General features: G+C 38.2%; 1 protein-coding gene across 1 annotated transcript; it reads right to left on the bottom strand.

The window, feature by feature from the left end:
- Positions 1–6: 6 nt before the first annotated feature.
- Positions 7–28,000, bottom strand: ppp1r15b (protein phosphatase 1, regulatory subunit 15B). Its single transcript, XM_053500774.1, has 3 exons — positions 27,557–28,000; positions 3,944–5,001; positions 7–1,171 (listed from the first exon to the last, which is right to left on the bottom strand). Exons 1-3 carry the CDS (start codon positions 27,711–27,713, stop codon positions 959–961), a joined length of 1,428 nt encoding a protein of 475 aa, XP_053356749.1. The 5' UTR covers positions 27,714–28,000; the 3' UTR covers positions 7–958.

The raw sequence follows: 28,000 nt of genomic DNA, 5'->3' as shown, positions 1-28,000 counted from the left end.
AATTTGATCTTACTACAATAAATTTATTGCAACAGTGTGTTCACCATTTCACCAAAATAAAGTGGGAAGGGACCCTCTGGGACTCTGAGTTTTCCCTATCTTTCATATTTAACTCACAGAGGCGGCTGATTGCATCATAAGGACTGAACAGAGTAATTGAGACTCCAGAGATCGAGTCCCATGCAATCCCACCTTCTTAGCTTTACTACTCTCTACCATGGGCATGGTGGCTACCCTCCCACAATGCACTGTTTCTGCTGCAATCTCCTGTAACACTTTCAGAATATCCAATCACAGCTCACTCTGTTGCCTGGCAACCAGATACACTATAGTATAAGTAGTCATGGAGTGCGACTCAGTAGTACACACGCACACAGTTACAATTAAACAGTAAAGACAGACTATTTTATAGCCAGGTAAGTTATACCCAAAAGCTTACTTACTAACAACATTGTGTGCAGTGGTGAGAATCTACATATTTTGCACAAATAAAAAAGACCTGCTTTTATTAGGTATTTAAAAAAATTGCTTACATCATTGCTCCTTTTTGCACTATGCAGTTTGTGCTTGACTGGTGTGTCAAGGGGAGACACTAATTGATTTCTTCTCAAGGGAGTTAGTTTCATCATGCATTGTTTTTAACCCGTCTCTCTCTCTCTCACACACACACACACACACACACACACAAAAACAAGAAACCATTTGAACAGACAATTAAAAAAAGGTTCCTTAATTTTGCATTTTGTATCTAGATCGCAATAGCATTCATCATAGACATCAGCCCACATTTATAGCTGTCACAATGACATTTTCATTACTAGTCAACAAGGCACTGTAAAGAAAACATTTAGGTGTGTTAACAGACTAGAGCCTTAAAATGTCTGCATAACACAACAGACGTTTTAAGAAAACAAGCCCAAAATTTCAGCTAAGATAGGAAAGTCTTGCTGGAATATGCTTATTTAAGTAGTGTGTTTTGGTGATAAATCAAAAACTTATTTCTGTGTGATTGCAGGAAACAATATCCAATGGCTTGCTCTGTTTCCAAAATTCTCCTCTGGAAACGGTCCCTATCCCGTGCATGTTCCTCCCATGGGCCCTTACGGCACGCTTGAAGGGCAAACGACCAGGCTCGCATCTTGTGAACTTGTACAACTGGAGAGAATTTCACCTGAAAGAAATATATATGATATATATGACATGATATATGTCAACAGCATTTGATTTCACACACACACACAAAGTTAGGTGTAAAAGTTAGTACCCCTCTCTTAATTCTATGTTTTTGTATAACATAAAAATTATTTGATCATAGCGGATTTCAGTATTCGACAAATACAACCTCATTTAATAAAAATGAAGCCAAATAATAATAATAATAATAATAATAATAATAATAACCTGTGAGCAATATTAAGTACTCCCATGATTCAATAGTTTGTAGACCCACCTTTAGCAGCGATAACTTGAATGAATGGTTTCCTACATGTCTTTCACATTATTTCCTTTACATTCACATACTTTTCTTTACACCTTCTTTATAACATTGCTTCAGTTTATTAAGATTTTTGGGCATTTGTTTATGCCCAGATCTCTTAAGGTCCCACCACAGTATTTCTATGGGTTGAGGAACTTTGATTAGGCCAATGCAAAACCTTAATTCTTTTTTTTTTCAGCAATTCTGATGTAGATTTACTAGCGTGTTTCTGACAGTTGTTCTGTTGCATGACCTAAATATGACCAAGTTTTAGCTGTTGGACAAATGACATAAAATACTCAGAGAAGTACAAAGAAGTTAATGGTCAACTCAATAACTTCATAGTGGCTAGGTCCTGTGGATGCAAAATAAACCTAAATCACCACCCCTTTACCTTACTTGACAGTGGGTATGAAGTATTTCTGCCTTAATGATGTATGTTTTTTTCCCCAAACATGGCACTTGGTAGACAACTTAACTTTGGTCTTAGGTCAGTTCCAGTTCTTATGTCTTTAACAAAACAACAAACTGCCAAACTTTTATAGAAGACCTTTTATAGAAGCATTAATGATTAGAAATAAATACGATTGAACATCTGGCTACAACTTACCCTCTTAAATCCTGTGGAAGCAGAAAAGGGTAATTAGTATTGCCCACATGTTTGCTTGTTTTTAAAATCAGGGTTAATTTATGGTAAATAAATAATAAAATAAAATAAAATAAAATTTTGTTGTTCATCTAAGGTTGTATTTGCCTAATGCTAAGACCCACTATGATCAGAAGTAAACACAGAATTAAAAGAGGGGTGTATATATATTTTTCCAGATGGGTAAAATTACATCAAGCAAAAAATTAATTAAAAAAAGGAAACAGAAATAAGCCCTAAGGAGGTTGCTAAAAGTACTGAAATTAAAGATCTGTCTGACACATTATTTAAGCCTGGAGTGACAATAATAAACTGATGTAGTCAGAAAAAAATCTTACAAGACAGGGATGATAAAAACACAAAAACATTTTTTTTTAAATGCCAGGAAAAATAATTTCTATGTTTGGTACTGAACAAAAGAGCATTTCCAGTAAATGTCATTCAGTATATTAAGGTAGTTGAGTAAATATACTGACCTAATGAATTTCATGTGGAAAAATCATATGCAAATGCTCTTTTGTTCAGTACCAAACATAGAAATGATTTTCACTGGGAGTAAAAAAAAATCCTTAATGGATTTTTTTACTTCCATTATGCCACAGACAATGATGCCAAGATTCATTGGGCTCAAATTCCGAAAAACTGTTTGTGAAAACATGAGGAATTATTTTAACAAATTAACTGGCCACCACATTCACCATATAGCACAAAAATCAAAGTCAAGCAAAATATTATTGTGTGCAGCTTGTTTTTGGCCAGGCAGTATGTGTCAGTACAGGTCTTAGGTGTGCTTGCAATAAAATAACTAATTAAAGAGGTTTAATCAGAAAATAAAAAGAGGTTAAACAAAATAAAATGAAATAAGCCCAAAACAGTCATATCAGATCTTTTTCCATGTTTAATTCAAAATAGCAACCAACAAAATTGAAATGTAAAAAACAATTTAAAAAAATTTTGGGAAAAAAAAAAACTTTACCATGACCTACTGCAAACCCTTTTATAACAGGCCATGTGACTGTCCTCAAAATAAACAAATCAAATGTAAAATCATGATTAAACACATTTTTATGCACCTGTCATCAATGAAGCTGTCTAATTAACCCTCGTAAATATTAGCTTTTCTGTAGAACTTTCCTGTCTTGTATGAGATTTAATTTTCAAAGATACCAAGAAGGAGAGGGCTTTAAATGAATTTCAAAAACACTAGATATACCACGGACCATGATCAACAAACTGATAAAGTTGGGCAGCACAGTGACTTTACCAAGTACAAGGACTTTCCATGTCAAAAAACTGTATTATGGTCTACAGAGAAAAATTTAAAACTTTTTGATCACAGCATCATGCTATGGGACTGCTTCTTTTAAGCTAGGACTGGTGCTCCAGTCAAGTTGGAGATAATTATTGATAGGTTTAAATACTTGTTTTCTATGCTATATGCAGGCCTCTGTTAAACAGACACAGACCAAGAAATAGTATTTCCAAAAAGACAAAGTTTTACTAAAATACTTTAATAAAATATGTGTGCATACAAGTAACTTTGGTGCATACTTTGGTGAAAAGTGCATGATAAATACTTCTAGACGAGGGTTTAAATGTGACGAGTTTGATTGCCTAATTCAAAAGTCATGTGCCCCATTATACTGTAAGTGTATGTGCATACCAAATATAAAAAGTTTTTATTTGTTTTCTTTCTCCAAGTCTGCTGCTTTTTATATGCATAACTTTAGTTTATGCAATTCCACTACTAAATACAACAACCAATACTGAATCAAAGTCTCACTATGATGCATTAAATAAATGTATAATAATATTATTACCCTTTTTACAGTAGAAATTTTCTTTCTCATGCTGGCATTGACAGTCTTATTTATAGGCCTTTTCCAGGGCACTTTAGCTGGCTTTTCCACACACAACTGCGGACACCGGTGACTGATAACTTGCTTCTGCATCAAAAAAGGCTTGAGACATCTAGCGCCAGTGGGGTCTCTGGATATTTTAGGGCTTCTCTCATGGGTATCTGTAAACATGTGTGCACAGTTTAGAGGAGCTCTAAAATTCAGTGGGTGGTAAGGGTCATCATCCCGAGACAGAGACTTCCACAATGCCTCCTCTTCATCTTCTGAATTAACAGTCTCCATGTTTCCTTGCTCACTGGAATCTGAGCAACATGACACACTAGATGGTGTCGATGTGAAATTATTTTTTTGCTGACTTGATCCCGTTTGTGTTCTCTGTCTATTTGCAGCTCCACTGGAAATACATGCTGTGAAGTGCAATGGGTGATATGGATCATTGGAACCCCTGAGAAGATCCCAGAGCCCATCATTATCCTCTCCCTCCCTATCTAAGGCGGAACTGTCTGAGCTGCCCCAGCTAAACTCACTATCAGAACATTGACTTTTGAATGTTAACTGGGACAAATTACATTCCAATCCTGTGCAACAATCATTTTGTTTTTGAAACTCCTTCCCATAAAGACTTTTTACACATTCTTCATCTACTCTACTCTCTAAGCCTGTACAAAAATTCCATTCAAACCTGTGCTTCCAGCCACACTGCTTTTCTACACATACATCTTCTTTATCATTGAGACATTCAGTTGCACAAGATACTAAATTGTCCATGAGTGAATAGCACAGATCATCATTCACAATACTGGACAGAACAGATGTGGAATGTGAGTTTAGGTTGAAAGGATCCTTGTTAAACCTTGACAGAGGACTTGGACCTGCCACAACAACATTCTTGTTGCTTTCAAACAGTGATGACAGGAGAAATCCTTCGGTATCACCCGGTGAATTTGTCACATGCTGAATATGTTCTCCTGTGTCATCTGTGATGCGCAGGTGAACTTCAAACCTGAACATCTGAAAAACTTAGCAACAAATAAAAAGAGCTTTTAAACAGGTATACTCTGTAACACTACATTTAAAAAAAACATTTGCAGTAAAACAAATACAATAGCATCCCATGGAAAAAATTCTATTACTGTGAAGTAAATGATTTAAGTAAGTAGAAGATGAACCAATCTCCTGAAGACACTTTCCTGATTAGTTCCTGCACTTGTGGTCCCCGCAGTACAGTCCACATTTATTATGAGGTAAAGAATTATAAAAGAGACAGGTTTTATTGTTTATTTACACTTCTTTCCTCAGTTGGCATTCCATCGCCAACATTTCATCTCAGCTCCATGTCTCTAATTAACCCACCTCTCTGCTCTATACACCACAATCCTGGTTAACTACCTGCCTGACTCACTTGTCATGCTTCATTCATTCACAGTCCTCATGCTGTGTTTGTGCTCTCTAGCATTCATTTGTCTGTTTATTTTCTAAATCTGCCTGTGAATTTAATAAGATGCATAAAATGATACATTAGTTTTTCTTTTTCTTGTATAAAGTCCTGGTTTGTTTGGCATTCACACTTTCATTTTTAACATCAGACCACAAGACACAATTGAAGGCATGTGAATGATATATGGTGATATCTTTAGCAGCTGATACTCATGAAGAACATATAAAATGTAACGTTATACATATGAGAACAACACAAGCATGGCTCCAGATGGTGAATAAAATGGCCACCAACGCGCCTAATATTTTTATTTTAAAATTAGCTTTTATCCAGACAGTCGTAAATGGCAACCATCAATCTTAAATTTTCTCCCATCTTCTGCGTCTCCCCTCCTGCTGTAAGAGTACACAAGCACATGAGATTACAGCAGGGCCATCCTTTTTAAAATGAAAGGGCTCAAAAACAGACATTTATTTAAAATGTTCTATTTTCATACATTCCTGAATGTTTCATAAGCACGCTTGTTTTTAAATGCAACTCTTCTGAGCTATTATGTACGCTCCTGTGCTCTCGTGCACTATCTACAGTGAATGTCATTGGACGCTCATTAAATTTCACTTTTAATTTGGCAGTGCTACATTTATTGATGATGCTAAGTATTAAATGCTAGGTATTAAATGCTAGTGAAAATATCACTAACTGGGTTGCTGACCATGACATTACTATGCTTAATTGGCCAGCCTGATCTGAACCCCGTAAACCCCAGTGAAAAGAGGATGCACCTAAGCTCAATTTTAAATGTCATGGCAAAAGCTGTGAATGCTTATGTACATGTTTTTATCTTTTTGTTTTGTTTTTTAGTTGTAATACATTTGCAAAGATTTCAAGCAAACTTCTTTCAAATTGTCATTATGGGTATTGTTTGTGGAATTTTGAGACAAATAATACATTTAATCCATTTTGGAATAGGGCTGTAACATAAAAACTGTGGAAAAAAGTGAAGCACTGTGAATACTTGCATTGTAAATGTAGCCTGTTCTTTATAGCATTATTTTTTCCAACTGCAGTTTTACCTCCTCAAATGCCTCCGAAATCTTAAAACTCTAGTGATTGCACAGGCACGTACTGTACAGCTACTAAGGCGGGCATGTGGGCTTCGGCTAATTAGCATTGTGGTACCCTTCCCAAGGCCCTTGGCCAGCCTGATCTGAACCCTGTAAAGAATCAATGGCTTACTGTCAAGAGGAAGATAAGAAACATCAGACCTAACAAGGCTCCTATCAAAGCAACCTGGGCCCATATTCACATAGCTTTTTAGAATTCTCTCAGAGAGCTTAGCTTAAAAAGTCTTAGCTGGGAGTCCTAGACTAAAAATTATTTAGGAAACTTCTCAGAGCAACTCTGAGTAATAAAGTACAAAACCTTTTATCTTATTAAGGAGGTGTGGTTGACCCTGTTGTTAGGGATGACACAGCTAATTCGAGGACTGTGATTGGTTGATAAAAAAAATAACCTCTGACTATTGCAAAGGTCTTAAAAAGCACTCTTTGTGAAAATAGAAAATTTGATAATAAAACAGACAGTGAAATCATTATTTTTGTATATGAATAAATTGTGTATAACATGGCTACAGTCTACTTTATGCAAAGTTGTTGTTATGGGCTAAATATCTAAAAGATAATTAAACAGCCAAATGTTGAAAATGTGTCTACTTTTGAAGCAACCAATTTCCAGGCAGTAGTTACTATATTTAAGTTCTTACATTTAATTACCATACTGATTTTATTGCTTCCATTTTAGCGTGATAGGAGCAAAATGGCTTACCTTTTACTAATTTACATGATTGCAGGACAGCCAATCTAAGTTGCACTTTTGGATGGTATGTAACCAACAATTCAAGAGAAAAGAAGTAAAACAAAACAAACAAAAAAAATTAGACAGGAGCTCAGTGTTTACTTTTAGCTTTACGTTCAGTCTTTGGAGAATATTTCTTCTTTCCGCCATTGTGTCTCCAGCTATAGAAACTCCTAAGCCTCTTAAAAGTCCTCCCCTCTAAACTTAATAATTTTGACCTTAGGATCAGTTTTTAGGGCTAAGATGTTTCGTTAATCATTTTTATCTTTACTAAGATTTAGTTCTTAATTTAAGAGGAAATTCTAGGAAAATGTCATAATTATAAGACTTTTCTTAGAATTTCCAGGCCCTGGTCTTCGATAATGCCTCAGTAATGCAACAGGCAATACCGCACGGATGCTTAAGGAGTCCCAACCAAGTACTTAGTGTGGGGGAAAAAATGGGGATGGGGCGGAACAAATCGATTCAATTATAAATCATGATTCTTCTGTGTGGTCTCAAATGCACTGAATTACACACTCTTGGGGAAGGGTACCACAACGCTAATTAGCCGAAGCCCGCATGCCCGCCTTAGTAGCTGTACGTGCCTGTGCAATCACTAGAGTTTTGAGACTTCGGAGGCATTTGAGGAGCATAACCACTATATATAGTGGTTATGCATAAACCTACACAAAGCTCTTCAATTTCAAATAATCATTCAACGCTCAACCCGAAAAAGACAAACAGCATAACATGCGTGGTATTGTTATTAATCACTCCACACTGTTTTTAATCACTCCACAATGTTTTAATTTTAGATTTTATTTAAAAATTAATTACTTAATTAACCAAATAAAATTATTCCATTTGTATTTTTCCTTTGTAAAATAGCATAAAAAAATCATGGGTTGTGTATCAAGCATTAAAAACAATACAAGGCATGTTATGATAAGGAAACCTTCTTTCTCTTTCATTCCAGTAATTTAAAAAACTGTAAAATTGTCAATTTGGAAATCTGCAGAAGCTCAGTGGTCCAAAAACAACGTAATAATCATTGTATGATAAAATGACTCGTGGCATGAATCTACACGAAGCGCTTCAGTTTCAAATAATGATTCAACACTGGACACAAACAGCAAAAGAACATGATAATAATAATCTAATGAATAATAATTTCTATCTAGCATTAATTAAATATTTAATTATTATTAATTAAAGCTGCTCACATCACTCGCACTTTCACTTTTTAAAAATGCAGTGTTTAATTAGCAAATATATGTCACCCCTCTTTATGATAGATTAATATTATGACAGAAACAAAGCTGCTCATGTCAGCTCATATCGAGGAGATGAAAAGTGAAAGTGTGTACCAACAACACAGCACAATGCATGTGTGTGAATAGCTAAAATGTGGTTGTGTATAAGCCTTTTAGTAAATGTAAAATGTTTGCGTGAACCCGCGGCGCGTGTGCGCTCTTTCACTTTGCCGAGTTTTGATCTAAAGTCAGATGAACGCGCGCGTCGATATGAGAGATTTATAAGAGATTTCTCTTTTGCAAAATGCAACACTGAACGAAACAAGGCATAATCGTGGTGTTTGCTTCGGTTATGACATAGCATAGTTTATTATCTGCTGTGGTAAATCTGATTTATTTAAACGCAATAATAAAGCTTTATATCCTCAGGAGGGGTCATTACATTGTTTTAGCAATAATTTCATGGAAGCGAGTTCAGAACTAAATCGCTGCTTCATCTTAAGCACTGTCACACTAAAAAAACATTCGGCTAAAAAAACAAGCTATTCAGAAGCTTCAAATAGAATGAACGAACTAATGAATTTTCTTGTTATAAAATTAAGTTTTTTTCCCCTTTTTTTCTCTTCCTTTGACCCCTTAGAGACTCTGTAGTCTCTACATCGCTGATTATCAATGCGGAAATGTATGGCGCATTGTCCAAGTGCAAGTTGATCTTGTAGCTAAACTATTTGCTTTTAAACGCCATCTCAGCGACAGCTTCCCATTCAAAACAATAGGCGGTCAAATGACCAGTGAATTGTGTTAAAAGTAGGTGACACTGGCGCGTCGCTTCTAGTGTTAAACTGTTCTCAATCAGGTAGACAACAGAGTCGTGCTCATCATCAGCGTTTCCCATGTGCAGCAGGTTTTAAAAAAAATGGTTGATGCAGGTCAGCATACTTTTTGTCTAAAAGGGAAATAGGTGTCGTGTTGGATGGAAGGAGTGCTGGCTGTAGGGCTTGTTTGCTTGCCAGCAGGTTTTGTAGCCACTGCTGTGTCAAATGATCCATTCCATGCACATCAGTGCGACATAGGGCGTGGATGCTCCCACTCCCCCCCAACCCCCCGAAAGGCTGAGTGGCAACGGGGCATTTTGCCAAGTACAATTTCCCTATGTGCTGGTTAACGTTGTTAAACATTATGTTAAATATCACGTCAAATGGTAAAGACTTCTGTCGTGCTTACCATGTTTTTCCATTGAATATCTTATTTAGAAAGCTGAGCAACAAGAAACTTAACAGGTTTTGACATGGGGGAAATAAATGTTAAAATAAAAAATAAAGAATAAAGAAAGAAAAAAAAGTGTTAAATAAAGAAGCCCATAAACGCCAATGCCATAACTTTATTTAGCCAAAAAGTGACATCCAATTTTTTCCCCTTGCATCCTTTCATCATACATACATGTATATATGTATGTAGAAACTTCAAAGGCAAGTAAAAAAAAGCACTGCCCATAAGAGATCCTGGCCCATGGCGGGCATTCCAGGGTGCAAATTGTGTTTCACAGGAGAAATGTACGAGCCGCATGTTGCGGACTTACAAGTGGATAAAGCATGCATAAGCAAAAGCCAAGGCAAACCATTCTGGCACTTTAAATGCCACGCACCACAGGACCTTCACAGGCAATATGCCGCCATTCCAGTGCCATAAGGAACAATGCCATGCGAAGACCTGCAAAAGCCACTGCAGCATAACCTAACCTGTTAAAAGATCGGTCTGTGACACAGCTACAGTATGAGAGGCTGCTGTGATTGCGGCCACTGCGTCATGGGGCCGGCATGAGCTGCTGCCCATGTTACCACACTCTGCCACTCCATCAGTGAACACGTTTGCCAGCTGAGTGTCCCTCTGCCAGGCACGCAAAGACTCTCATCTGTATATTTACAGTCCCAGTCAAAAGAACTGTAAATATTGCTTGGACACACCTTCTAATTCAGTGTTTTTATTTAATTTTCTATATTTTACAAAACAATACTGGAGATTTCAAAACTATGAAAAAATATATAGAATTAGGTAATTAATTAATTAATACAACAATAATAGTCAGTCAGTTGTGATTTTAAGGCACAAAGGTCAGCTGTTTTTGAATATTTCTGAGTCTCATAAAGACCAATCCAGGAAAGATTTCTTTTTAACCTGGATTTGTCTCTAGGGCTGCAACTAACGATTATTTTGATAATCGATTAAGTTTTCGATTAATCGATTAATCGGATAAAACCTGACCACTTTTTTAATTTGATATTTTGCTTATAACTATTTTAAAAAAACATAAATCAGGGTATTATTTATGTATAAAAAGAAACTTTAAAAATGCAAAAGCCACATATAGAGTTTAATAATCTTTAATTTTGACATTTTAAACCTTAAATGAAATGTAGTATATAATATATACAGTATAAATATATACAATGTATATATATATATATATATACAGTGTATATATATATATATATAATATATACACTGTATATATATATATATATATATATATATATATATATACACACACACACACAGTATATATATATATATATATAGTTTAAAAAAATACACTGATATTTTCAGTTAATAAGATATAAACAGCTAAATGTAATTTTGTATAATAAAATGATGTATGCATAAGTAAAACCACAGTAAATTACAAGTTAACTTTGTAGTGGACTATAAAAAAAACTGTAGAAATGCATAAAGCTAATAGTCACAAATATACTGTTATTTGCATTCACTGAAAACCACAACAATCACTAAATGTAATATTCTACTGTTATTCGCACCGTGTAAATTAGGCTAATCTAAAGTAGCGCCATTTAACTAATCACTATTGCTCATGAGGTGATTGCGCAATGTGATGCTAGCGAGTAGCGCGTGAACAGATCTAGCGCAACTGTCCCAAAGTTAGCAAACAGTTTAAACAAAAGCACTTAAACTATACAACTTTTACATGATGGAGATACAGTTTTTGCTGACGTTTCGCCATCCGTAACACCAACACGTTTTCTGTTTAAGTGTTCGTGCATGACATGCCATGAAAGCTCGGTCTTGCATAGCGTGCGGGTTACCGTCTTCTTAGAGGCGTTTAATGTAAATTGCTATCAAACCTTGGAGGACGCTGGGCGCGCGCTTTATCCTGCAGACGCTCCTGTAACATCCATTGCGCGAGCTGCTGTGTATCTGTGTGTATTTGTGCATCTTGTGGTCGCGCTCCTCAGTGACGTGAGCAGCCCAACTAATCGATAACGGCATTCGTTGACAACGAATTTCATTATCGATAATTATCGATTTTATCGATTAGTTGTTAATCGATAAAATACGTCATCAAGGCCACATGCACAGGCATTACTATCCGAGGGAAGAGGAATCGATTCGGCGCATGCGCCCCGCCTCCGTTTTAAACTCCTAAAATCTTACCTACTATAGTTAAAACATCCCTGTAATTTTACTTCTCTTAAACATGTCCGAATATGTGAAAAAAAACTTACCTGAGACGATGAGAGAGCGCTCGACTGGGGTTAAAACAGTGGCGGGGAGCATGCGCCGAATCGATTCCTCTTCCCTCGGATAGTAATGCCTGTGCATGTGGCCTTGATGACGTATTTTTGACAGTGGTTTAACACACAGCATTCGTGTGCGTAATTTCGCAATTCGTCCGTGAAACAGAGGAGTTGTAAAAACGAGTTTTGTGTCTGTAAACGGTCAGAGTCGTATATTTCAGAGTTGTATTGTAACAAACACACAAAATCTCGTATCTGTAAGCTGTCGTGGCCGTAGATTTTGGAATCCAACTCAGACAAAAGACAGAATTACACACAAATCTTTTTTTTTTACGCACGAATATTTTTGACAGTGATTTTATTCCATAGTATATATATATATATATATATATATATATATATATATATGTTGGGGATGGGAATACAGTGGAACCTCGGATTACGAGCATAATTCGTTCCGGAAGTGTTCGTTCTACAGCCAAAAAAAATTATATCTAAAAATAATTAATACAAAATATTAAGTAAAAATAAAACAGATTAAACTCCACGTTACCTTTCAAAAAAGTAAAAAATAAATCCCGACAGATAAGCGTTTCCCTTTCCCCACGCAGGTGCTGTGTATGTGTGTGCGTGTGTGTGAGGCTAAAGTAAGTAGCGCGCGTGTTTTTGTGAATGAGGGTTTCACACACACACACACACACACACACACACACAGCCGGCACAGTGTCTAATTACGCTCGCGCGCGCGCGCACACCGCAATGAGGAAGAAAATATATTTTTAACCTCTGTATTAAAAATTTCTTTTGCCTTACGTGTGTTATAAAAAACAGTACACGCGCTGTACACACGCGCTTCCAAACACAAAATAAAATATGTTTCACACACACGTAGTCACAGTGTTATAGTAAACAGTGCACGCGTGCACAGATGTTGATTATAACAGTAAGAGACGAGCACTAAGACCCAGCAGGGAAGACGATTCCGCAGCGCAAGAGAAAGAAAAGTTAAATTTTATTAAAAATCTTTGCTCGTCTTGCGAAACACTCGTAAACCGTGTTACTCGTAATCTGAGGTTCCACTGTATATCACTTACTCACTCATCATCTATACCGCTTTATCCTGTATTCAGGGTCGCGGGGTCCTGGAGTCTTTCCCAGGTGGCTCATGGCACGAGGCGGGGTACACCCTGGACAGGGTGCCAATCCATCGCAGGGCATACACATACACACACTACTGGCAATTTGGAAAACGCCACTTAGCCTAATCTGCAGATTTTTGGACTGTCAGAGGAAACCGGAGTACCCGGAGAAAACCCACCAATGGGTATATATACAAAGGCTTAAACAGGAAGTTTCAATTCGGAGGGAGGTCGTGCATTGTTCGGACCACTTAGTGGCCGCACTACAGGACGCAGTCGATGACACAGACTGATATATGTTCCAACGCAGCTCTAAAGACATCAACGTGTTTACAGAAGCGGTTGTGGGATTTGTCAGGAAACTAGAGGATGATAGCGTACAAAAAACAACCATCAGAACATTTCCCAATCAGAAGCCGTGGGTGGATAAAACCACTACGCTCTGAGATCCCGCAACACTGCCTACAACGCAGAACTTGCATCGGGTGACATGAACCCGTAAAAGGTTGCGTCATACAATGTCCGGAAAGCAGTGAAGGAGGTGAAGCAATGCTACTGGAGGAAACTAGAGTCACAGACGGAGTAACTCTAGGAGTCATCAGGGATTAGGAATAATAACTGACTACAAAGCACCAACATCCGGGTTGACGAACGCGGACGTGTCTTTGGCAGACGAGCTAAACACCTATGCTCGCTTCGAGGATGCAGCTAAAGGCGCTAGCGGCGCCATTAACTGCAGACAGTAAGAGAATGCCTGCACCAGAAATACGTTTATTATCTTCAAACATGACGTGAGAAGTGAACACCAGAAAAGCAGCAGGACCAGACGGCATTCAGGTCGAGTCCTCAGAGCCTGTGCAGACCAGCTAACACCTGTCTTCACAGAGATATTTAACCTTTCCTTATCCCAGTTGGTAATCCATGCTTTAAAGAGTCCATCATTGTTCCTGTTCCCAAGAAACCCCATCCTGCTCCTCACAACGACTATCGCCCTGTAGCCCAGACTGGTCAAAGACATTATCTCTTCACTACCTGTCACACTGGATCCACCACAGTTTGCATACCGCCCAAACTGCTCTACAGATGATGCCATTTCTCACCTCTTACATATCACTTAATCACCTGGACACTAGAAAGGGGAATTATAAAAATATAAAAATGCTCTTTGTCGACTACAGTTCGAGTAGTGTGTGAGTGTGCGTTTAGAGTGTATGTGTGGGTGTGAAGCACCCCATCTCTGCTTCACACACACACACAAACACACACATACAGAAACTTTTTCATGAATCATGCTTTGTCATGATTCTTGTCATGATTCTTTTCAAAGGTAACATGCGGTTCATTTGTTTGTTTGTTTTACTTTACAGCAGTGATTCTGTTATTAAGCGCTCACACGAGTGTAATTAGTGATGTTCCTTGTTAATTTTTCTGACAAAACATTCTTTTCGTTAATGTGCATTTATGTGCAATTTAAATAAAAACGGTTTACCGTGTAATAAAGGTTTATTAGAAGGTTAAAAATCCATTTTCTCCCTCAGCCTCTCTTATGTGTGTGCGCGCGCGTAATTTGACAATGTGCCGGTTCACACACTCTCTCTCGAGACGGGAGGGGCTTCACACACACACACACACACACACACACATAGCGTAAAACACTTATCTGTCGGGATTTCTTTTTACTTTTTTAAAAAGGTAAGCATGCTGGGTTATTAAGCTCACAAATCTAGGAAGCCATGAAAGGAGGGTCCTGGAATTTGATCGAGTGTGAAGTATTTTTTTTCCCATTGCGGTCAAATCACTCAGCACTTCTAGTGTTAAGGTCACCAGCGGTCGTATAAGAATTTCACTGCAAATTGTGCTATGTATGACTGTGTATCTCACTCAACATCATTACTGCTCGTGGGAAGCCTGGAGCCTCTCTTAGGAGACTTAGGGCCCGAGGCAGGGGACAGGGTGCCAATCCATCGCAGAGCACACACACATACACACACTCATTCACACACTATGGGCAATTTGAGAACACCATCAATCTAACCCAGATGTCTTTGGACTGTGGGAGGAAACTGGAGTACCTAGAGGAAACCCACCAAGCATGGGGAAAACATGCAAACTCCATGCACACAGTGATGGGACTCAAGCCTGGCCGGGAATCGAATCGGAGCCTGGAGGTGCTAACCACTACACCACCGTGCCGCCCATGAATTTGCAATCACCAGTCACCACCAGAAACAGTATTAGCATAATTTCAAGGTGCAAATTCGATTAATTTGGTGAGTCTGTAGGTATCATGATACCTGAGCTTAAATTTGTCCTGTTTATGGATAGATGACGACCTATTAACATTGGAGGAATGGAAAATTTAACCCATAGTCGCACCTGCACTTTTTACATACACAGGTATACTGCGTCCGCTGCACACCAGCACAAGGCTCCACTTTGTTTACTCCATAGAGGAAAATACATGTCAATATTCATAGTAAGAATAAAATATCTTTCAGTGAGTTTAATCATGCACTTTTTATATTCATAAGAATACTCAAAGACTAACAAACATAGTTACAAGAAAGAGGGAGAGAGAGAATTATACATGCAGCACAATCACACTTTATATTCAGAATCTTTTTTTTTCCTTTTCTTTTTTTTCTACTTTTTTTGTATCAACAATTATTCTTCTTTGACTGCATTTTCTCTATTCATTATTACGTATTATAATTATTAGGGCCCACTATAGGATGTGCAGGACCCTCTTGTTTTTCTTAAAAAAAATAAAAAAAAATTCACACTTTTGGGCTTTTTGGGGGTCTTAACATGCTCAAAAACTCATGAAAATTGGCAGACAGGTTGGAATCTAATGCCATTAGGATGCCTGAGAGTCGTGTGGAACGTGTTGCCCAGCGAAAGCCCCAAAACTTCAACAAGAATGGGCCAAAATAATGGGCCATATTTCATTCTTGTAATTTGTTGTTGTGTTTATTTCATTTCAGTCTATTAGTTAAGCATTAAGTCTATTGATCAGGCATTAAGCAGTTTGTTAGTTAAGCATTATACATTAAGTCTATTGAGTTTATTAGTTTAAGCATTTAGTATTATACTTGTAATTTGTATTGTGACATTATTTCATGAGTTGTTCCGTGACATCATCCCACAGTTGTGTAGCTGCATGTCTATCTGTGTAACAAGACAGACATGCGTCAGAACTTGACGTGGTGAATAACATGCACGTACAGGTATATAACATTTATGTTTTGGAATTAAATTGGAAGTACTGGAATGAAATTTTGTTATTGACCAAATATTTATTTTCCACCATAATTTGCAAATAAATCCATTAAAAATCCTTTCCTTTTTTCCCCCTTATTTTGTCTCTCATAGTTGAGGTATACCGTTGATGAAAATTTTTTAAGTGGGAGAACTGGCACAATTGGTGGCTGACTAAATACTTTTTTGTCCCACTGTAGCAACATATTAACAGACCAGTATTTACATGACAACATAAAAAAACCTAAAGGAGGCTACTATGTTTTGCATGAAATTAGCAAGAATAATGTTTGACAAATTTACCAAAAGAGCTCTGGCATATTCTTCAGCATGCTCACTAAAACTTTCCAGTTGTTTTACTAATAAAACTGTGTAAATCTGTATCTAACACTAATTATTTTTAAGCAAAGAGTTTTTAACGCCAAAAATTAACTATTTTCACTTCTCACTCCTGTTTGTACTTATATAGCATTTACTGTTTTTACTGCTGTAAGTGTGCTGGTAACTTTGTCACAGTAGCTCCTTTCTATTTTCCTGCAAATCCGAGTCTACATTGGGCTTTTTGTTTCCACCTGGAAACTAGTCTATCATGCAATATGTTTCTTTCTTGGTATGAAAATGCAAATATTCTTTGATGTGCCTGCGACTTCACGTGGAATTTGACTGCACACTCATAAGTGCAATTTAAAAAAATGTACAACGGCACCTGTTAAATTGTGGAATGAAGTAGAATTTTTATGTTACTGTAAAGTGCACAGAATGAAGTTGTAAGGTCGCGTTTTTTAAGTAGCACACTCATTAGCACATACTTAAAAATGTACAGCGCCGTCTGTTAAATTTTAACATGATATACACTACCGTTCAAAAGTTTTAGAACACTTGCAAATTTCTTTGTTTTTGTTTAGTGACTTATTTTCTACATTCTACAACAGTACTGGGGATTTCAAAACTATAAAATAACACATATGGAATTAGGTAATTACGTAACGACAACAAAAACAACAGTTAGTTGTTATTTTAAGACACAGGTGTCAGCCTTTCTGTATATATATAAACAGCCGCCTGGAGCATGGCAGATGATGCAGTTAACGATGCCCCGCCCCATTAACGCCCCCATGCGCTTTCTAAAAAGATGGTTGCAATGCTGTAAAATCCTGCCAGATGGAGCATTGACTGCTTCAGTTAACTGCGTCATCTGCCATGCTCCAGGCGGCTGTTTATATATATATATACAGAAAGGCTGACATCTGTGCTGACATGTCTGTGTCCAGGCAGCCCTAAATACATACATATATATTATATATATATATATATATATATATATATATATATATATATAAACATAGTTTCATAAATAGATGATGTGGTAAAAAAAAGATTAATAAAACAGATTTTTTTTTAAATCACTCAATACACAACCCATTATGCTTATGCTATTTTACTTACTCATTTTAATATTTTTCAAGACATCCTTAATAATCCTTAAAGACACAGTAACATTTGTAATTTATTTATACCGATTGTTGTAGGTACGGAATACAGATGCGGGCTATGTACAGTATTTTGCATTACGGTGTATTGCAAACAAATGTACATATGTACATCAAATGTACATATGATGAATATCACGAGCACAGTGCATCAATGGAATATCTCAGACTACCATCACCTCGCCAGGCAGCCAGTTCAAGCGCGCCCGTAAGTGTCAGACCAAAATTGACATGCACTTTAAAGGAATGGCCTACCCAAGGTAAAGAACATTCACTCCATAATACTGATACAGTAGAGTTTCAGAGTATGATGCAACGTCAAGCAGATATCACAGAAATGCTTGCGAAGAGTCAAAGGAAATTTTCCTTACCTCAGCGCGATGTTTCTTTGTTCAAGGGAACCCTCTTGAGTTAACAGCCTTTATGAGGGGGTTTAAACACGTTATTGAAACCAGAACTGATAGCGATACAGATTAGCTGTACTTTCTCAAGCAGTATACTAGAGGAGAGCCTAGAAACCTCGTAAAAAACTGCCAGCGTATGCCAGATCATCGTGGTTATGCAGAAGCAATGAAACTGTTACAGGATAAGTTTGGAAATAAACAAAAAATCGCTGATGCAAAAGGTACTCAAGTGGCCGGAACTAAAGTCAGAGGACGGAGAGCTAACCACTTTTTCCCTGTTTCTGGTAAACTGTCACAATACTATGTAAAACATTGAATACATGGATGAGTTAGTTAATGCTACCAACATGAGGATTACTGTCTCAAAACTGCCCTACAAATTGCATGAAAAATGGAGGAGCCATGCATACGAGTACGAGGAGCGCAGTCCGAAAAGAGCCAAGTTTGAGCAGCTGGTGGAATTCGTAGATCGACAAGCAAAGGTAATGTCCAACCCACTTTTTGAAGACCTGGACGTTTTGACTAGTAATAAAAAATACTGTAAAAAAGGGAAGGAAAAAGAGGCAGCAGCTTTGCAACTGGTGTAAAACAGGTTGATGAAAGGCATAAAGATTTGATTACAGCAAAGGGTAATGGCGCATCAGTTATCAACGCGTTCACTAAACCTTGTGCAATCTGTGAGAAAAGTCATACCTTAGATGAATGCTACCAGTTTAACGCTAAGACATATAAAGACAAACTTGACTTTTTGAAAAAGAATGGATTTTGCTTTGGATGTTTAGTGAAAGGACACTTAAGCAAAGACTGCACGAAGAAAATCATGTGTCAGTCGTGCTCAAAGAAACATCCTCACTTGCTACAGTACACATTGCAGCAAAAGACACGGCTCAAGTAATCGTAAAAGCTGACAAAACTGAACCAGTTAAAACACTGCCTGCTACAGTGAGTCATGAAACAAGCGCCTCCACTGGAGCTGGAGACGATTGTATTCTCTCCATAGTACCTGTTAAAATAAAGTCCAAGAAAAGTGACAAGACAGTGGAAGTGTATGCCTTTATGGACCCAGGTAGTTCTGCTACTTTCTGTACAGAGTCATTAGCAAGGCGGTTAACAGTACAAGGGAGAAAATTTGACATTATGTTAAGCACCATGAACTTGAAGAAACAAGTAGAAAGTTATGTGCTCACTGACTTGGAGGTTAGTGGTATGGAAGAAAAAATCTTTGTTGAACTTGTGAAAGTGTTTACACAAAAGAGCATCCCAGTTTCAGTGGAAAACATTCCACAAGAGCACGACATTGATAAATGGTCATACCTCAGTGAAGTAAAATTGCCTCTGATTAATGCTGGAGTTGAAATTCTCATAGGTAATAAGGAGTACAAGCTTCTAGAACCATGGCAAGTAATTAACAGCAGGCACAACGGGCCATATGCAGTAAAGACCGCTCCTGGATGGACTCTAAATGGACCTCTTCGAGAGTCGGTCGAAGAAGGCACGTATGGCAATGAGCAGACTACATCAGTCTTCCATTTAAGAAAGCAGTTATTCAAATGCCAAACAATCAAAGTGCAGCCATGCAGCGTGCACTAAACCTCAAAAGGAAATTCAAAAATACCTGCTCCTTTCATGAGGAGTATTCAAACTTCATGAACGACATGTTTGAAAAAGGTCATGCAGTCAAGGTCCCTACACCTCACCTAAGTCGACAAGATAGTCAAGTGTGGTATATAACCTCATCATGGTGTATATCATCCTCAAAAGAAAAAGCTAAGGGTGGTTTTTGACTGTGCTGGCAGCTATCAGGTAGTATCATTGAATAGCAAGCTCCTACAAGGACCAGACCTGACGAATTCGAGTGCTTACACGCTTTAGACAAGAGGAAGTTGCCATGATGGCAGATGTGGAAGCCATGTATTATTAGGTGAGAGTTCCGGTAAAAAAACACAGATTTGCTGCGCTTCCTATGGTGGCAGAATAGAGATGTAAATCCAGATTTGGTCGAGTACAAGATGGTCGTTCATCTGTTTGGTGCAAAATCGTCTCCAAGTGTTGCTAACTTTGCCCTTAGGAAAAAAGCAGAAGAAAACCGCAGCAATGCATCTGCTGGGGCAGTCAACACAGTACTTAGAAACTCCTATGTAGACGACTGTTTAAAGTCTGCTACGAATAATGGCCAAGCAGTTACGTTATATAACAATCTCACAAACCTTTGTGCAAGTGAAGGGTTCCACCTCACCAAGTGGGCAAGTAATAGTCGTGCCTTACTGACTTCTATTCCTGAGAGCGAAAGAATTAAAGACATGAGAGACTTAGATTTAAGTAAAGATGCACTCCCTGTCGAGAGAGCTCAAGGGGTGTTGTGGTGCATCAATTCAGACACGTTCAAGTTTAAGATTAGTTTAAAAGAGCAGTCTGTGACCAGAAGAGGAAACTTGTCAATTTCTAGTTCAATTTACGACCCTTTTGGCTTTCTTGCACCAGTTATACTGCCAGCTAAGATCTTAATGCAGCAGTTGTGCAAAGAAAAACTCACATGGGATGATGACATTCCCGAAAAGTTTTAAAAAAGATGGAAAGCCTGGCTACAAGAGCTGCATCAATTGTCCGAGTTTAGTGTGGCAAGATGAATAAAAGTCAGTTGACTTCGCCACAACTACAGCACAACTTCATCACTTTCTAGACGCAAGTGAGATGGGATATGGGGTTGACTCATACCTTAAGTTGGTAAATGCTGATGGACTCATACTGTGCATTTATGATGGGGAATTCTCGCGTAGCACCCCTAAAACAAACCACTATTCCGCGAATGGAATTGGCCGCGGCAGTAGTTGCTGTGAACAATGACAAAATGTTGAAAGGTCAACTGGAAATAGAATTGCTGGACTCTATATTTTGGACCGACAGTACAACTGTTTTGAGATATATTCACAACGAAAGGCTTCGTTTTAAAACCTTTGTTGGCAACAGAATTGAGAGTCAACCAAGCCACAGCAGTGGAGGATATTCATGACCTGTCAATAAAGGAGGACGATAATGAGATCAAACATTTAGTTTCAGTGAATCTCGTGAGTATTACAGAGAGCACAGATTCCGTGAGCAAACTGATCAATTATCACTCTGACTGGTACAAGTTGAAAAGATCCGTTGCCTGGATTCTTCATATCAAGGACATGCTTAGACATAGAATAAAAAAAGTCACAAAACGTGTAGACGACTCAATGCCAGAAAACCACAAGTCTCTGACAATTCAGGATTTACCATGAGCAGAAAACGAAGTCATCAAGTCCATTCAGGGCCAAATATTTAAAGAAGAAATTTCTACGTTACAAAAAGGTAATGCATCTGTAAAAAGAAACAGTTGTCTCTCCAAACTAGAACCAGTTCTGCATGATGAAATGCTGAGAGTTGGTGTACGTCTCGGTAAGTCTGCAATGCCCGAGCACGTAAAACATCTAGTCATTATACCTAACGGCTCACACATCACCGTACACAAGGTGCTTCAAGACTTCCAACCGGGTGAAAACCTGGCCAGCAGGAGCCATCTCTGCTCTTCAGGACTGTTTCGACGTCACTGTCTCCAAGAACATCATCTCACCATCATCTCATCAGAAACTGTGGATTACTGCGGAGGTCCGTGCACTTCTGAGGACCTGAGACTCTGCCTTCAGAGCGGGAGACAAAGTGGCCCTTAGAAGAGCAAGGGCCAAACTTTCTCGGGCCATCAGAGGGGCGAAGCGCGCACACGCCCAGAGAATCCACAACCACTTCATAGACAGTGGCGACACACGGCGCATGTGGCAGGCACGACCAGGTGCTGTGTCTCACTACAGCTAAGGTAAGGAAAACTCTACGCAGAGTCAACCCACGTAAAGCTGCTGGAACAGACAACATCCCAGGCAGAGTGCTCAGAGAATGTGCTGAACAGCTGGCAGATGTTCTCACCGACATCTTCAACATCTCTCTGAGCAGCGCTGTTGTTCGCACGTGCTTCAAAGCCACCACCATCGTCCCCGTGCCCAAGAAGTCTACTGTGTCCTGTCTCAATGACTGTCCCTTACACCCACCATCATGAAGTGCTTCGAGCGGTTCGTCATGAGACACATCAAGACCCTGCTGCCTCCCTCACTGGACCCACTGCAATTTGCGTACCGACCTAACCGCTCAACGGACGATGCAATCTCCACTACACTCCATCTTGCCCTCACACACTTGGACAAGAAGGACACATACATTCGAATGCTGTACATAGATTTCAGCTCAGCATTCAACACTATCATCCCCCAACAACTGATCAGGAAGTTGAGCCTGTTGGGCCTGAACACCTCCCTCTGCGACTGGATCCTAGACTTTCTGACCGGAAGGCCTCAGTCAGTACGGATCGGGAACTGCACCTCCAGCACCACCACACTGAGCACTGGGGCCCCACAAGGCTGTGTGCTCAGTCCCCTGCTGTTCACACTGCTGACTCACGACTGTGTAGCAACACACAGTTCAAATCACATCATTTAGTTCGCTGATGACACATTTACATTTAGGCATTTGGCAGATGCTCTTATCCAGAGCGACTTAAATTTTTTTTTTTTATCTCATTACACATCTGAGCAGTTGAGGGTTAAGGGCCTTGCTCAAGAGCCCAACTGGGATCTTCTGAACCGTAACCCAATGCCTTAACCACTGAGCTACCCCTGGCCCCAAACCAGAGGATGACTGATGACACAACCGTGGTGGGTCTCATTAGCAAGAACGACGAGTCAGTGTACAGAGAAAAAGTGCAGAAGCTAACGGACTGGTGTAACAACAACAAACTGTCTCTGAATGTTGACAAGACAAAGGAGATGGTTGTTGACTTCAGGAGGACACGAGGCGACCATTCTCCGCTGAGCATCAACGGCTCCTCTGTGGAGATCGTGGAAAACACCAAATTCCTGGGTGTCCACCTGGAGAAGGACCTCAACCGGTCCCTCAACACCAGCTCCCTGCACAAGAAAGCCCAACAACGTCTCTTCTTCCTGAGAAGACTGAGAAAGGCCCAGCTTCCTGATCCTGATCCTGACCACCTTCTATAGAGGGACTATCGAGAGCATCCTGAGCGGCTGCATCACTGTCTGGTTTGGGAATTGTGCCATATCGGACCGCAAAACCCTACAGCGGATAGTGAGGACAGCGGAGAAGATCATCAGGGTCTCTCTTCCCTCTATTGAAGACATCTACACCACACGCTGCATCCGCAAAGCCACCAGCATTGTGGCTGATCGGACACACCCCTCTCACACACACTTCACACTCCTGCCATCTGGAAAAAGGTACCAATGCATTCGGGCACACACATCCAGACTGTGCAACAGCTTTTTTCCACAAGCCATCCGTCTCCTCAACAAAAAGGGACTAAACTGATAAACACACACACACACACACAAACATTATCACTCAGCTTAACTCAACTACATCAAAACATCAATACATCAAAACATTGAGACTGGACTGACTAATCAACACAAGCGCAGACACACTGACCTACACCACCAAACTATCGTACACACAAATCTGTAAATGCTTCACGGTTTATCTCTTTTGCAAAATATTCATTACTTTTTGCACTAATTCCTCAATTCTTACTGCTATGTTTACTACCTCAACACCATATTTTATGTTCTTTATGTTCTGATATGTCAATTGTCGCACTGTCACTTTGTTGTTGCTCGTTTGCACATTTGCACGTGAACTTTGTTGTCTGTTGTCTGTAAAACCTGTAGATAGTCTTCCTTAGTTAGTTAGTTTTTGTTAATTAATGTTGTAATTTATGTTAGGACTATCTGTCTTGTCTCTGCTAGCCAGCTAACTAGGCCTCTTAGTTAGCTAGTTTAGCTTCTCTGTTATGTTGTAAGTTTATGTTGCATGTACCACCTTGGTCCTGGAGGAACGTTGTTTCGTTTCACTGTGTACTAACTGTATATGGTTGAAGTGACAATAAAGCCTACTTGAATTTGAACTTGAACTCCAGTCACATGGAGCTTGTGATAAAATTTTTAACAGTGTAAAATCTTTTGCCAGAAGACTTCAATTAAAGTATGGTAATGAGACTCATAGCCACAGTAAAACAATTTTTTTATATATATACAGTATATATATATATATATATATATATATATATTTAAAGAAGGCCGTACATCTATGACTAGACACTTGAAGTTGCTCTGAGCCAACTGAAGCCATTCCCTTGAACATTCAGTAAATAGAACGCCTGATTCTTAAAAATAAAATGAGGAATTGTTGCCATCATGCCAAAAATTATTCACGAAAGGGAGTTCTTGCCACATCTCTCATATAGTCCTCACTTCAAGCAATTTCCACATGTTTGGGCCATTAAAGGAGTTTCTGGTAGGTAAAGTTTCAGAAGTGATATGTAAGTGGCAGTCTGATCATTGCTCCGGTGTACTGAGAAAACTTTCTGCCTTGAAGGCATGGGCGTCGCTAGGCCATTTTTAGTGGGGCTTTAGCTTTAGTTTTAGCCCCCTAAAAATTCTCCATAAACTTCACACAAATTGGTGATCGCCCATCGTCCCCTTTAAATTTCGTATGAAAGCAGCGGCAGACTTCGGCTCCTCCGGCTCCTCCCCGTCTTTCAGTGCGGTCTTCAATTCACCATCACAGAGGGAGGATTATGGCAAGGTGTGTGTTTTTCGATAAATTGTTATATCTGCATCAATGCAGTCCTTTCTCATAAATACAGTTTACAAAATGTCATGAGGGATTAATCAGTTAAATGTTTGCTGTGTTCACCCTCATCACACCAGCTGTTCTCTCTAGCAAAAATTAAGCCCCTAATACATACTCTATGAACCTATAGTCTACTTTATAAAACAATCATGCCGTTGCTGTTTTATTTGGAAAACTTAACTGTCCATATAAAACACTGCACAGTGCGTAGTGCATTAACTACCATAGGGTTAAGTACATAAATGATCAAAAATAGTGACAGACAGCATTCAGTGCACTCGTTTTAACTGCATAGCAGTGTGATTTACAGAGATATAAAAATCCTTTTTTTTGTAATAAATATTGTATTGTATTAAATAATGTCCCAAATCGTAAAATACATTTATTAGCCTTAGAGTAGAGTTTTTGTCACTTTGATTTAGAAAAAAATATATTAAAAAGATGCTTTGTTTAATTACATTTAAACAATGTTTGTCTATATTAATGAATTTGAATAAATAGCCTAGTACTGTAGCTGTAAAATTTTAAGGGGTTGAACAGAGAACCTACTGTCTTACTAATGTAGCTAAAACCACTAAATTAAACTAGATAACATAATAATCAAAGTTTTAATATTTATATTTATAAGGTTTTTCAAGTCACATGAAAGAAAAATTCCATTCTTACCTGCTACTCATTTGGAGACCTACTCCCATGTGACTTGAAAAACCTACAGTTCTCTGAAAGCGCAGCCTCTCAGGCACATTAACACTGTGTTCCCAACATTGATTGAAGTCATTGCATCAGAAACAATTTTTTTTTACATTTTTTTTCGTCTGCCAGTTTCCAACAAAAAGCAGTAGTATTGTCAAAGAATTAACAGATAAATGTTTGACATTATTGGCACTCACACAGTTTATTCCAGTTTCCAGCCTCATAGGTGTGTTGTTTATATTGCTAATCAATCTAAGTTTAAAGTTATATGCTTTTTTCTAGTTACATTTTTTGTACCTGTACATAGAAAAAGGTTTATACGGTAAACAGTGTGTATGATCAAAAAGACTCATTTGAGTACTGATTCTGAACAAGCCAAATATGTGTTAAACATCTACTGTATGGGGGCCGAGCCCCCCTTAACTGAAAATCCTAGAAATGCTCCTGCTTGAAGGTATCCAAGCCCTAGTAAAATGCTGGGATAAGTGAATTAGTGTAAGTAAAAAGAATAATTGAGAGAAATAAAGGCAGTTTTATTGTCACAACTTAGTTGTGTTATTCTCCGCAATCAAAAGTTCTTGTGTAATTAGGAGTATTGTTTTCCTTCCTCAAGAATAACTTTCTCCACCCTTCCACTGAGACCATTTCTGATGAGGCTTTTGCAAAAGGATGGATCAACTGTAGGTCTTTTGTGGATTGTTTCCTATTTTTTAAACACTTGACTGTTGATATTTTTGAAGGTATTTTTTCCTGTCACTTTACTCTTTGGTCTTCACTTCCTTTAGTCCAGTTTCCTCAGATTTGCCAAGATATGCCATGATGGCAAGATATGCAAGATATGATTTATGCTAAAACTTCCTGGGTTTTTAAGGTCATTGATGGTTGGTACAAAAAAACTATTTTTAAACTGCACTATCAACTTGTTTTGTGTTTTGCATATTACGAAGAATAAATTATTGACATGAGAACAAATGTTTTACTGTGACAGCCAGCAAAGTGCCTAAATATAAAATTTAATAAGCAAACTCATTTTGACTCTTCCAACTTCTCAGCATTCAGCATCATCATTGTCATCATTACCTAATCATCTGCACCTGCTCCTTACTGCTTCATGCCTTAAGTTAGATGGCTTTGTTATGCTCGAATGATCCATATGTCACTGTGTGGCTTAACAAACACAAAACCTTCTACTGAAAACGGTTAGGTACTGTACAGAGACTGGACTATAAATTTGATAGTCTTTCAGAAAGCCTGGAAAATTATTCTTCAATTATACAAACTCTGACTCTTTGGAAGCAAAATATGAATAAATTAGGGGTGAATGAAGACTTAAAATAATTCTGTTTAGCAAAGGCTTTAGATTATTAGGTTATTTTTAATGTTATTAGATAGGTTTATCAGATATTGGTCAGATGAGTTATCAGATTTACACAATTAGATATTTATATACACAAGCAAAAAAATACTTATTTCCTGGCAGCTGTATGTATACTCTTCGATTTTTAATTTTATAATAATAATTTATAGTATGATTAAACTGGTACACAAGAAGAAGTAAACAAGAAAGCAACAGTCAACACAAAATACAGCAGCGTTTCTATCGGCTCATCTATCGATCTATCTATGTAATTCTTTCTTTATGTTTGTCTAAATTTGATTTTATGTTAAGCATTTAAGTTTTAAAACATGCCTACCTGTCATGCTTACCGAACCTAAAAATAATTCTTATGATTGTGTAAAGCTGCTCTGCTACAATGACAATTGTTAAAAGCGCTATATAAATAAAATTGAATTGAATTGAATTGAATTGAATTACCTGCCATTACGCTGCAAAAGATGACTTGAACCACTAAGCGTACGTTTTCCCACAGTACTGTTAGGATATGTCTGGTCCACGGTAGGAGCGCCATGCCGCTGTGGCTGAAGCGCTGCATCGCGCTTTGCTCTTTCGATTTTTCCAACACGCTTTCCATCTTCTTCACTTAGTGAGAAATGGTCAGGTGTTCTGATAATCCTTCCTGGCGAAGTTTTTCTTACATATCCTTGTCGTTTGGCTTTGAATCTTTAAAAAGCACATCTTCGCTGGAGAAGAAGGAAAATAAAATAATAATACGTAATACGTATTATTAATACGTCCGATCAGAAATATATGAAGCCATGATTTTAAAGTGTTCTCGGTAATTAATTTTATGGCTTTATGAACCTATTATTTACAAGAGTGATTACTTGGCGCGGCTGAGATTGTGATATAAGTGTCAGT

The sequence above is a fragment of the Clarias gariepinus genome, chromosome 7 (assembly GCF_024256425.1).
Source record: "Clarias gariepinus isolate MV-2021 ecotype Netherlands chromosome 7, CGAR_prim_01v2, whole genome shotgun sequence".
Classification (NCBI taxonomy): Eukaryota; Metazoa; Chordata; class Actinopteri; order Siluriformes; family Clariidae; genus Clarias; species Clarias gariepinus.
This window is presented reverse-complemented; position numbering and strand designations above follow the sequence as displayed.

What these genes read in the sequence shown, in the direction of transcription:
- ppp1r15b (XM_053500774.1), bottom strand. Translation starts at nt 27,713, where the DNA reads ATGGAAAGCGTGTTGGAAAAATCGAAAGAGCAAAGCGCGATGCAGCGC. An exon ending in CTTTTGCAGCGTAATGGCAG is followed by an intron (nt 5,002 to 27,556) that starts GTAATTCAATTC and finishes TTTGTTGCTAAG; the next exon opens with TTTTTCAGATGTTCAGGTTT. An exon ending in AAATTTCTACTGTAAAAAGG is followed by an intron (nt 1,172 to 3,943) that starts GTAATAATATTA and finishes TATTTCTTTCAG; the next exon opens with GTGAAATTCTCTCCAGTTGT.